This window comes from Pelophylax lessonae, assembly GCF_965119305.1.
Source record: "Pelophylax lessonae genome assembly, chromosome: 1".
Lineage (NCBI taxonomy): Eukaryota > Metazoa > Chordata > Amphibia > Anura > Ranidae > Pelophylax > Pelophylax lessonae.
The window spans coordinates 547,917,920-547,930,981 of record NC_138768.1 but is presented as its reverse complement, the minus strand read 5'-3'; the positions used below and the strand labels follow the sequence as shown (position 1 = coordinate 547,930,981).

At 44.4% G+C, this 13,062-nt stretch overlaps 1 protein-coding gene across 1 annotated transcript in view; it reads right to left on the bottom strand.

Annotated features, from left to right (window-relative positions):
• The window catches only part of TEX15 (testis expressed 15, meiosis and synapsis associated), a gene marked incomplete at both ends in the record, with an annotated part of 165,079 nt that overhangs the window by 129,814 nt on the left and 22,203 nt on the right, over nt 1-13,062 (bottom strand). Inside the window, 2 exons of the mRNA XM_082248404.1 lie at nt 3,598-3,741; nt 12,024-12,261. Of these exons, the coding sequence (XP_082104530.1) occupies nt 3,598-3,741; nt 12,024-12,261 (382 nt within the window). The remainder of the gene's footprint in view (nt 1-3,597; nt 3,742-12,023; nt 12,262-13,062) is intronic.

Genomic DNA, 13,062 nt, shown 5'->3' with positions numbered 1-13,062 from the left:
ATATATGAGCTAGGCATCCAGCTCCTCCCAGTGGGAAGGAGGAGCCGCAGGGTGGGAGGCTACAAGAAACCCAGAAACCAAGATGGCCGCCAGCACATGTCAAACGAAGGAGAACAGCAAGAAGGTAAGACCATGACATTCCCTCTTTCTTAATTGACCGTGTAGAAGAAGATACATGACACTCTTTCTGCATAGAGTTTATTGTATAAACACAGGCTTTGGGAAACATGAGAACAAAACCTGAAAAAACAGAATAAAACATAAAGTGCAACAAAAAGTCATAAACTTCATCCCTCTCTATTCTTCGAAATAACGATTGTATCGCACGGCTTGGGTAACGCAGGAAAGCGTGTTCCTATAGCCTAGTAAAGTAGTGTAGTTACCTCCTATAGCCTAGTAAAGTAGTGTAGTTACCAATATTAGTATTGTAACTAGTTACATTACTTTATTACCAAAAAAAGTTATGTAGTTACTGTAATCAGTTACTTTGTAACTAGTTACCCCCAACACTGACACCCAAAGCATAATGCTTCCACCTCCATGTTTGACGGTTGGGATTGTGTTCTTGGGGGTCATAGGCAGCATTCAACCAGTTCTCCTCTTAATCATGCAGATGTTCATTAGCAAACTTCAGACAGGCCTGTAGATGTGCTTTGTTGAGCAGGAGGACCTTGCGGGCACTGCAGGATTTCAGTCCTTCACAGCTTAGTGTTACTGTTTATTTTCTTGGTGACTATGGTCCCAGCTGCCTTGAGATCACTGACGTGTAGTTCTGGGCTGATTCCTCACTGTTCTCCACAATGAAACTCCACAATGTGAGATCTTGCATGGAGCCCCAGACTGAGGGAGATTGACAGTTATTTTGTGTTTCTTCCATTTGCGAATAATCGCTCCAACTGTTGTCACCCTCTCACCAAGGTGCTTGGCGATGGTCTGGTAGCCCATTCCAGCCTTGTGTAGGTCTACAATCTAGTCCCTGACATTCTTGGACAGCTCTTTGGTCTTGGCCATGGTGGAGAGTCTGATTGATTCATTGCTTCTGTGGACATGTGTCTTTTATACAGGTAACAAGCTAAGATTAGAAGCACACCCTATAAGAGAGTGCTTCTAATCTCAGCTCGTTACCTGTATAGAGAACACCTGGGAGCCAGAAATCTTGCCAATTGATAGGGGATCAAATACTTATTTCACTCATTAAAATGCAAATTGTGACGGAACCGCGAACCATCCTGTGTTTGTGGGCTTCCATCAGTATGCCGCTTCCTTCAGTCTTGAACATAGATATCAGATTTTCCAGCCGCCCCCCATACAAAGGTAGCTGACAACATAGCTTGTTCTGGAACCTTCCTCTTTATTGAACAGTCACACAGTTTATATACAGCATGGACATCCCCCTCCTGATCAGATTACTCCATCAGGTCAGGGGTTGTCTGATTACATTATCATATGCAGATGAAATTGTATACTAAAATAGAATTAACTAATTATCTAGCGAGCTGGACAGAAACAATATGTGAGTTCATTAACCACTTTACTACCAGTCACGTAACCTCTACGTCGGCTGACTTTGAGTGGTTATACCGGGATGATGCCTCTAGCTAGAGGCATCATCCCGGTACCGTTGTTTGAAGCCGACGGTCGGCTTTCCGTCGGTAACGATCGATGCGGCTCGGGAGCCGCTCGATCGTTACCCGGGGGGGCGGGAGGGGACGTCCCCCCCCTCCCGCCGCCTTCCGCGGCTTTGCTCGGGGCTACCGTCCCACCGGGAGCCCCAAGCACCCAGCCGGCACGTCCGCCGGCTGGATGGAGTCCCGATGAATGCCGGAAACGGCATCGATCGGGTCTCCGATGACGTAACCCGGAGGCGGCGTCCATGACGTCACGTCCGGGTTACTGTGCTGCAAAAGGCGGCAGATTTGAAAAACGGCTGTATGCAAAAATGCCGTTTTCGGCGTTTTGCATACAGGGAAGTGTAGTGGAGGGGTCTAGGGTCTTTTAGACCCTCGATCCCTCCATAAAGAGTACCTGTCACGACATATTGCTGTCACCAGGGATGTTTACATTGCTTGTGACAGCAATAAAAGTGATCAGATTTTTTTTTTTTTTAAAAACCTGTAATAAAGTTTAAAAAAAAAAGAAAAAATAAATAGGAAAAAAAAAAAAAAAAAAATTTAGCCGTCCCCGTCACCGTTAGCTCGCGCACAAAAAAAAACGTATACGCAAGTCGAGCCGCAAATGAAATCGCTGTTCAAACCACACATGTGAGGTATCGCCGCGATCGCCAGAGCGTGGGCAATAATTAAAAAAAAAGAGCTACACTCTAACTCTAAACTGGTAACCGTTAAATAAATTTAAAGCGTCGCAGATTGAGATCTCTATTGACCGTAGTTTGTCGCCATCCCACGGGGGGGCGCAATTTTAAACCGTAACATGTTTGGTATCTATTTACTCGGCGTGACATCATCTTTCACAATATACAAAAAAAATGGGCTAACTTTACTGTTTAGTATTTTTTAAATGCAGTGAAATGTGATTTTTCAAATTTTTTCCAAAAAAATGGCGTTTTAAAGACCGCTGCGCAAATACCGCGTGACAAAAAATTTTGCAATGACCGACATTTTATTCTCCAGAGTCTTTGCTAAAAAAATATATATAATGTTTGGGGGTTCTAAGTAGTTTTCTAGGAAAAAATACTGGTTTTAACTTGTGAACAAAAAGTGTCCGAAATAGGGCTGGGGCTAAAGTGGTTAACAATTAACAATGGGACAGACAGGCTTAACAGAATCCACATCACACCTCAATACACAGACAATAGGAAAAGACCATCAGTGACAGACTGTTCGTCTCTGACACATGGAACAGAGGCCAATGTGATAAGCTCTTTCAATGAACATGTTCAAAATCAAACAGGCCAGTAATAGTCCTCACACACTTCTCGAGACACATGGCCGACAAACACCACTGTCCCACTTAAAACAATCCAAACCGCATTACTAGTATCCATTAAGTATCTGTCTTTCACTCCCAGTGACGGTGAGTACCGTCACACAAATCAATTAAAATTTTTTTGAAATGCGTTTTTCTGGATATTTTTGTTGTTATTCTGTCTCTCACTGTTAAAATAAACCTACCATTAAAATTATAGACTGATCATTTCTTTGACAGTGGGCAAACGTACAAAATCAGCAGGGGATCAAATACTTTTTTCCCTTACTGTATCTGGCTCTTGCGACGCTTTTTACCCCACTGATATAAGGCACTATTCCCACTGACACCAATGATGAGAAACTATTCCTCCACTGACACCAATAATGAGGCGCTTTTTCTCCACTGACACCATACTTTAGATGGGACATTATTATTATTATTAATGACATCATCGATGATGGAGCACTATTCATTTTCATTGATACTATTTTCTACTCCCACAGGGTCCAGCCCCGCCATGTTCAAAAGAGCAGTAAACTGTCCCTTTGTTTACGAAGTTTGGAGACCCCCTGCCCTAAATTATTCTTAGCAAAAGAAACAAAAGTCATACGAGTGTGATAAAATTTAGGTAATTCATAGAAAACAAATAATAGGTTTAAAGAAGCATACCAAGGAATTTTTGGCCTGCTCATCAAATGGATCATTCCAAATTGGTGGGTGTTTTGATACATGACTGTCGAAATTTGGTGTTGGATCCAGTGCCGTATTCTTTTGAGAAATGCTGGCAACTTTTCTAACTTTGCCAAACAGCACCTAATTAAAAAAGAAAATATTTAGATACCAGATAAAAATGCATTACCAACAATCAGAAGACAAATTTGATGCTATACATATCATATTTAGGCTTCATATTCTTAAGGAGGCACCATCATCCTCCTGCTTAAAAAGGAGGACAAATGAGTAGTTATCAATATTCCCTGCAACTTCAATTTTCCCTATTACTGACTTACTATACCTTTTTTCACACTGTATCTCTGGAGATGGCCAACTTGCCAAAGAAGCAGAGCTTTGCTTCCGAATGTCCTCCTGATGACGGGTGATCTGTTTTGTAGCAACCAACAGGGATATAAGGACAGAGGGGAGGGTACTGGAGAGTCTTGTGTCCTGTACTGTACTCTAGAAAACACATTTTGCTGAAAAGTTAAAAATCCTATTTTACCAGTTGTACAGTCAAGTCCACTAGCTTCTTTAAAGTGGTGAAGGTTTTTACCCTGATGCATTCACTGCATTAAAGTGGATTTAAACCTGATTTATTAAATTTGAAGTAGGCACATATGTTTGCAGTGTTTTCTTATCTCTCTCCAAAGCACTAAGTCCCTTTGGCTTTCCCCTGCTCCGTTCTTCTGTTATCAGCATGATAACTTCTGACAAGATCTCCGTCAACTGAGGTGAAAACCTGGCTGAATTTTGTGGTGCTATAAATAGATTAGCAGAGAGCTGGTCTATTCACAGCACAGCTTATGATTCTGTCTGTATTGAAAGAGAGTGTGCGTGCCTTTCCTCCACTTAGCTATCTTATAGTGTATAGCCAAACTTCCCTCCCACAAGTGAATCAGGAACAGAAAAATTCTAACAGGACGCGCACTTTCTAAACAGTCTAGAGAGCTGAAGACAGCACATATACAAGTAAAACGTATGTAGGGAGATTTGTTTCATCTCTGTGTATCATCTGAGGCTGTTCACTTCACTAGGTATATGTGAGGGTTTATATCCACTTTAAGGTAAAACAATCTTCAGTATGCAGCTCCCCCTCCCCCCTCAGCCCAACCTTATACTTACCTTAGCCCGATCTTGATCCAGCGATGAACACGAGAGCAGAGGCTCTCTTGGCTCTCTCTCTCCTCATTGGCTCAGATACAGCAGCGAGAAGGGATCAGGATATTGAGAGAACTATGCTGTATCCATGACTCCTGCGTGCATGCTCATGAGCCGACAATTCAAACAGACGGAGCTCGTGGCCCCAGGAGGAAGACTGAGTGAAGATGGAATCTCTGACAGCATGACCCCGGAGGGATCAATTTTTTAGGTAAGTCTGTGACATGAGCCTGCATAAGGGGGGGGGGGGTACAGTTTCTTTTAGAACACTTTACTACAGCTTAAATGAGCAGGGAACTGTTGTTAAATCTGAATTTATAGGGAGTTTTTTTTTTTTGTGTCTTTACATGGTATACAAATAGTGCTGATTGTACACGTAGAATAATTAAACCATTAATTTATTATTCCTGTCACTCAGATATCTAGAATACCTCTTTTCGCTTAGATATGGCTTTTGTAAGCTCTGATTTACTAGCACGGGTGGAGTATTTGCCCAGAAGAATCTCCAACTATGCCCCATTTTCCTTGGAGCTCTAGGGATCCTCACCAGAGGATATTCAGATAGGGAGATTAAACCCTTACTGGCTGAAAATTGAAATAGTGGTAAATTTATGCTCAAAAGCTACTACTAAATAGTGGCTTGAAAATGTGCAGGTTCCTTCCCACTCCCTTAGGCTCCATTCACATCTGAATGATCCAAATTGTGGGAGGAATTCAAAATCGCGGCAAATTACAGGACGCTTGTGCAATGCCATCGTACTTCTCAATGGCATTCCAACTTCTTTTGGGCAACAGGCATTCCGCAATTTTGTTTGCGCAATTTTGCCGTCAATCGTGGCAAAATTGCGCCGCAATTAGGGTGCTATTGAGTAATGGCATCGCACAAGCGTCTCACGATCTCCCGCAATTTCGAATTACAGGTAGAATTGCGGTAATTCTGCCCATGATTCGGATCGTTCAAATGTGAATGGAGCCTTAAATGGGAAGCTTTCTGGGCCACACTATTTGTCTCTTTTATGGCTACAACCGGTGCTCTTTGCTGGGACTCTTAACAAAGGAAACACAGTCTGCCATGGTCCAGGCTGAAGCCCACAATACTACATCTCCTTACAATACCTCTGATCAAAATTGCCTGGATAAAAAAGTTCTACACCTGATTTAATAGTGCAGCTCGGCGGTCACGTAACCAGCCAGCTCTCTCCTCCTCTCCTCCTCCCGCCTGATGTCAGTGGGGGCATCTCGGCCCCTCCCGCTGTACCTGTCAGATCGAGAGAGAGGAGAGCCGTCCAGTCACATGACTGCTGAGCGGCGCTATTAAATCAGGTATAGAGCGGCTTTTTTTTAATAAAGCACACATACAGGACACTTAGTATTATAAAAGCCAACGGATTACGTGATTTTTACTTAGTGGGTTTACAACTTTAATAGATCAACTCGTATGAACATACGTACGTCAGTTATTCACTAACTTGCAATACCTACATCCACACGTGGATTGTAGAGGGGTGGGCCATCATATCTCTGGACACCTACAAAACTTTTGACAGCACAGAATGGACCTACATCCACCAAGTAATTTGAAGATTTGGGTTTGGCCCCACTTTTTTTAAATGGGTTGAATTAATAATTATTATACACAGCCCCTCAGGTGAGAATCGGGGTCAATACTACAGTCTCTGATCTCTCATAGTACCAGGCAGGGATTACCCCTGTTGCCTACATTATTCAACTTAGTTATGGAGCAACTTGTATAATTGCTTTGTAATTCACCCACAATAAACAATCTCAAAATAATACACTTGTGCACACATACCACTCCTACCTGATGCTGGGTCAATTGTTAAGAGTTCACAAGCCGGGTATGAACCAGGAGTAACCAGGCTTTTAGAGTCTAGGAGGGCACGCACACTTCTTCCCCTTATTTTTATCATATAGTTCAGAATGTCCGGATCTGAAACTAGGCCTGGCTGAGCAAACAATGACATGCGTCTGACTAGGTCACACTCCATAGGCTCAGAGTTCATGGGACACATGGCAGCAATGTGACCCCACTCACTGCACTGCCAACACTGGGGATAACCACAGGGTTCCACCGGGGCTTCCCGGATGGGATCTTTCCACAGGGGATGACCCTCCGGCCACTGTTGCCAGCCTCTTGGGACTTCCCTTTTTAGGCTTTATCAGTTGTTCTGCTTGGTTTGACCTGGTGGTTACTGCATGGGGTCTTTTGGCAGTTTTTTGCACCTTGAAAATGTAGACCTTGAGCCTGTAGATCCTCTGCAACAAAGCCGTTTTCCACCAGCTCAACCAGATCATCCTTTGAATTTGGATCAGCTGGCCTCAGCCACCTCTGCAATTTAGGAGGTAGAGCTCTCAGAAACCAGTTCATCGCACCTCTCTCCACTATTTGGGGCCCCTTGAGTACTTCAGGTTGCAGCCACCTTTTGACCAGGTTGATTAGGTCATACATTTAGGAGCAAGGGGATCCTTCTGCTTTGAAACTCCAGCTGTGTACTCGCTATGCTCCCACTTCAGTTGTGTCCCCAAGACGCTGCAAGAGTTCAGTTTTAAGTTTGTTATAGCCTCGGGCATCCTCAGCAATCAAGTCAAAGTATGCCTTTTGGGAGTCCCCTGCTAACAGTAGTGCCACAGGCACACCCCTGCGCTCTTCAGGTGCAGCGATCTCAAAAGTACATAAGAAAGCCTCCACATCATCATGGGATGTCATCTTTTGTAGAAGGTGTACAGGGGTCCCTGTGGAGACAGCCTGGGCTGGCATCTGCTGTAGTACTTCAGCTAAGGCCTGTCAGTCTTTTTCAGCAGCCTAAGCCAAAGCAGTCACTTGAGCCTCTGTTGCTTGAGCCAGGGCAGTTACTTGAGCTCCAGCTGTCCGAGCCAACACAGTTACTTCAGCTTCTGTGCTCGCCATTTGGGCAGCCAACAGTCTATTGGTTTGTTGATGTACAGCAGCAGCTTGCTGCTGCTGAGTAGCCAGCATTTTATTGGTTTCTTGTTGCCATGCAGCAGCTCATTTCTTGGGCTTGCCGCTGCCAAGCAGCCAACATTCTATTATTTTATTGCTGTGTAGCATTACTTTGGACCAAGGACCTGATCAGGTCCTCCATGTTTCAGATTCACAATTACACCATCCTTTAAGTGGTAAAGACACAGTATGCTGTCCCTTTACCCTGATGACACAATGTTTACACAGCTTAATGCAGTTTTTTAACAACAGGTACACAGTGTAACTAGCTAGCAAGCTTGCCCTTCAGCAACGATCAGTAGAGGAAGTGCTCGCATCTGAAACCACTGATTGTGGTTAGTGCCGCTCACTAATATGGATGGGCTGTGAGAGTTCTCAGAGAGGTGATTCAAGCTGCATGTAAGGTTAAGCGCCGGTTCACATAGGAGCGACGCTACTTTCAGGAGCGACCTCCGAGATCGCGGTGCAAGCAGTGCGCCGCGACCTCGGAGCGGCCGCCACGGACTTCATAACATTGAAGTCTATGGCGGTCGCCTCCTGGTCGCCCCAAAGAAGCTCCGGACCCTTTTTCTAGGTCGGAGCGACTTGTGTCGCTCCTATTAGAACGGGTCCGCAGCTTTCCTATGGGAGGCGACCTGCGGCGACCTGTGAGGCGACCAGGTCGCCTCACAGGTCGCCCTAGTGTGAACCGGGGCTAAGGGTTTCCTGCCCATGTTTATTGGTCAACATGCACAACAAACAAAAGAAAGAAAACACAGTCCCAAAACAAAAGTTCAGCAGACCTTCTGGCTATTCAATAGACCTCATTGGGTCTGCCCCAGTCATGCAGATATGTTTCCTCACAGTTCGCTTGTCTCCTCTTCTCCGCCAACACTGATGAACCCCAATTAAACCCCAGGTGGGGAGCAAGGTGTGGCCAGTGCTTAACCCCTTACTGCTTCCAGACCTCTCACTGCCACTCACTTACCTCCTTAAGAACCTCAAAATTATATGTGGCAGATATACTCCATCGATAACTGACAGGGGCTGTTTGTCACAATACATATAAATTAATATATATACAGTGGGTACGGAAAGTATTCAGACCCCCTTACATTTTTCACTCTTTGTTATATTGCAGCCATTTGCTAAAATCATCAAGATGAATGCTGCCAAGTACAGGGATATCCTGGACAAAAACCTTCTCCAGAGTGCTCTGGACCTCAGAGTGGGCCGAAGGTTTACCTTCCAACAAGACAATGACCCTAAGCACACAGCTAAAATAACGAAGGAGTGGCTTCAAAACAACTCCTTGACTGTTCTTGAATGGCACAGCCAGAGCCCTGACATAAACCCAATTGAGCATCTCTGGAGAGACCTAAAAATGGCTGTTCACCAACGTTTACCATCCAACCTGACAGAACTGGAGAGGATCTGCAAGGAGGAATGGCAGAGGATCCCCAAATCCAGGTGTGAAAGACTTGTTGCATCTTTCCCAAAAAGACTCCTGGCTGTATTAGATCAAAAGGGGGCTTCTACTAAATACTGAGCAAAGGGTCTGAATACTTAGGACCATGTGATATTTCAGTTTTTCTTTTTTAATAAATCTGCAACAATGTCAACAATTCTGTGTTTTTCTGTCAGTATGGGGTGCTATGTGTACATTCATCAGGAAGAAGAATGAACCTAAATGATTTTAGCAAATGGCTGCAATATAACAAAGAGTGAAAAATTTAAGGGGGTCTGAATACTTTCCGTACCCACTGTATATATATATATATATATATATATATACATATATATATATATATATATATATATATATATACACACTGAACCGCTATTACTTGCAGCTAAATCTTAGTCAGGTCTTAAACAATCAGGCGATATTATGCCAAAAAGTGTTTCACTGAATTAACAGCTACAAGCATTGGCAGATTCTAAATTCTGCCAACAGCAGCCTTTTAATACCAAATGAAAGGTAAACTTTAAAGCTGCACTCCAGTTTTTGATACACTTTACTTAGTTTGTTTGGGCCAGGCTGGCCCAAATAAACAATGTCGCTCACTAATAGAGATTGGCTCGGGCGTGTTCCCACCTGCCCGATCCCGCCAGGAAGCTGACAATGCACATGGCTAATCACAGGCAGTTAGACATTTCCAGATCTGAGATCTGTGCAGCTGCATGTGATTAACCGTGTGCAGCATCGACTTCCTGGCAGGAGCAAGGAGGTGGGATCCCAAACACGTCCGAGCCCATTCCTACTCCCTAACATGTCAGGTCACTAAACACGCCCGAGCCCATTCCTACTCCCTAACATGTCAGGTCACTGGATGTGTGGTATAAACTGTATGTAGCTGAGGCTATATACAGCATATCGCACTGTGTTCTGGGACTCCCCGTCTCATACTCAGAACACAGCAGAGTCTACAGCAGCAGCTCTCAGCCATTCAGAGAAAGCAATGTATTCTAGCAATGAATAAAAATTTGCCCCGGTTTGAACCCAGAACACAATGCGGTATGCTGCATAAAGCCTCAACTACATACAGTTTATACAACACATCCAGCGGTCTCACGGGTTAGTAAGGGACAAAGTTAATTTGGGCCAAGCTAGCCCAAACGACTATGTAAAGTATATCAAAAGCTGAATCATACAGTTAGAATCAGGGCCGCCCTTAGGTGTTCAGGCGCCTTGTGCGAGCTAATCCTGTGGGGGCTCCCCCCCATCCTCACACTCGCCCCCCTAAACATGGCTGTATCTATTGAAAAACTATAATTGCTGCTTATTGACTGCAAGTGGGTGCAGCAGCAAGATAAAAACAGGGAAAAAAATCACCGCAAAAATACTCTAAGTATTTACCCTAAAATGATATATAAATATATGACCCAAATCTGTTTCTGTTGTAAAAAGTGCACAGTGCTAAATTAATAATTAAATCTGCATGTCTACTACAGTATACATATCATATACCACTACTAAATAAATAACAATTAAATATTCATAACCTCTACAATGTGCAAAAAATGAATCAACATAGCGTGATTCCATAACATACATAGGCTTTTATTTAAGTCTGGTGAGTCAGTTTGGGGTGATTGGTGGAAGCAGCACATAGGGTGATTTTTTGGCGCACTCTTTCCGTTAAAGATTTGTCACCATAAATATTTATTTGCACTTTTTTGCACATTTTCTTGCACCTTTTTTGTACTTCATTGGACTTTTCTTGGAGCTTTTTTTATGATCACTAACAACTTAGCCCCCCTTACATTAGAGACCCCCTTATGGAGCCCCCCCCTTACATCAGAGACCCCCCCACGGAGCCCCCCTTACATCCGAAACCCCCCACAAAGCCCCTCCTTGCATCAGAAACCCCCCTTACATTAGAGACCCCCCACAGTGCCCCCTTACATCAGAGACCCTAAAAGAGCCCCCCCTTATATCAAAGACCCCCACAGAGCCCCCCTTACATCAGAGACCCCCCACATAGCCCCCCTTACATCAGAGCCCCCCCCCACACAGAGCCCCCCTCACATTTGTTTTATATACTGAGGCAGGAGAGAGGGTGAGCTTACTTACCCCAGGATGGAGGCTCTGGCTGTCTGCAGCTTTTCTTCTCTGTGTTTAAATCTCCCGCCCTCACATCCCCGGAGAGTGTGGGCGGGGCAGACCCAGGAGGATAAGGGGTGGGAGGAGCAGGAGCTGACGATCTCTCTCTCCTCTCGCATCCCATCCCTGCAGAGAGGAGGAGGGGATCTGTCAGCGGCGGCTCTGAGGCTGAGCTGTGTGAGATATACACAGCCCAGCCCTGCAGTCCGGAGGAAACACAGGAACAGCCGCACAGCGGGGGGGGGGGGGGATTAAGCAGCGGGCGCGGCCTGTGTTAACCCTGTCCAGGCCGCGGTCGCCGCTTACCTCCCGCTGTGCGGCCTGATCATCAACCAGCTACGGAGTAACTGACTGCGAGCTGTAATGGCCGCACGGCCCCCTGTTGCCCATGGCGCCCTGTGGGGCCACACAGCTCACACACCCCAAAGGCCAGCCCTGCTTAGAATCAGATTTACTAAAATTTATAGTGAACTTGGGCCTGAAGTACAAAATGAGGTGGAGTGAATCTCCTAGCAAGCCTAGACAGATAGCTTTATAGAAGACTTCTAATGAGATGGATAACCCCAACTTCTACCCGAGGGAGATATTTTTAACAGTGTGAGTAAAGCCACTAAAAATTTACTTACAAACTAAGAGCAGCATTGTACTTACTTTAAAAACAACCACAACATTTGATGTCGCGTTCCTTTGGTGAGTAAAATTCAGTGCAACATCAACATGACGAAACAAGTACATTCCCATGTGAGGAGAGCCAAGCACTTTTGTAGCCAAATTACCAACTGATAACCCATGGCTAGATATGGTTACTGCAGATTGATATGGTACAAACAGGAAGCAATACTTTTCTTCCAGCTCTCTAATGTTCCTACCAAGTTCTTTCATCTCATTTCTAAAATAAAATTCCAAAAAACAGTCATTAATAATCACATAAAAATCTTCACAAATGTTCGACTGTGACCAAATATCTAAAACCCTATTAACTTTTATCACCTAATAACCAGTTACACAGTTATACCCCCGTAATGCTATCAATAAATAGATACCCACTGGAAAGGCATGGCAACAGAGGGTCCTAGTAAAAAATATCTGTTCTTTCCCTCAAAAGGATTTCCTTAACCCCTCCCTTCTTAGTTTAACTATGTTCACATTTTCTGGGGTAAAAAAGGCCCTCCCTGGTTGTGCTGGCCAGTACTTAGCAAGGCTTCTTTTTCTATAAAGGAATTCAACTAACCTTAATCCATGATGCAGTTTGCAAGGCTGTTACATATACTAGCAACTGTGAAGCATCACTCTATGGTCCCTGGGTGTCCCCAACCTAATGCTCATTGCTCTGTGCAGGCTAAAATCAGATGGCAACTATGGGTTGCATCCTCACAGTACCAAGGACCCCTTTGTAACAAAAGAGTATGTAGCCAAAATCAACTAACAAGTACCCTCTAAGCAGCTGTACGGATTAAGCAGCAACGTCAGTGCAAGTTCCTCTGTTAGGGCCCATTCACACCAGCAGTGATGGGCTGCGATGCCCAATACAGTGCCAATGCAAGAACAAGGCACACTGCCTTACATCCTGTTGTTCCAGTTCAATAGGCCATGTTGGTGTGTACTGAAAAAAATTAGGACATGTTGTGTTTTGTGCAGCACAGTGAGTTCCAACGTACTGTGACCCATCACAACATACAGTAAAGTAAAA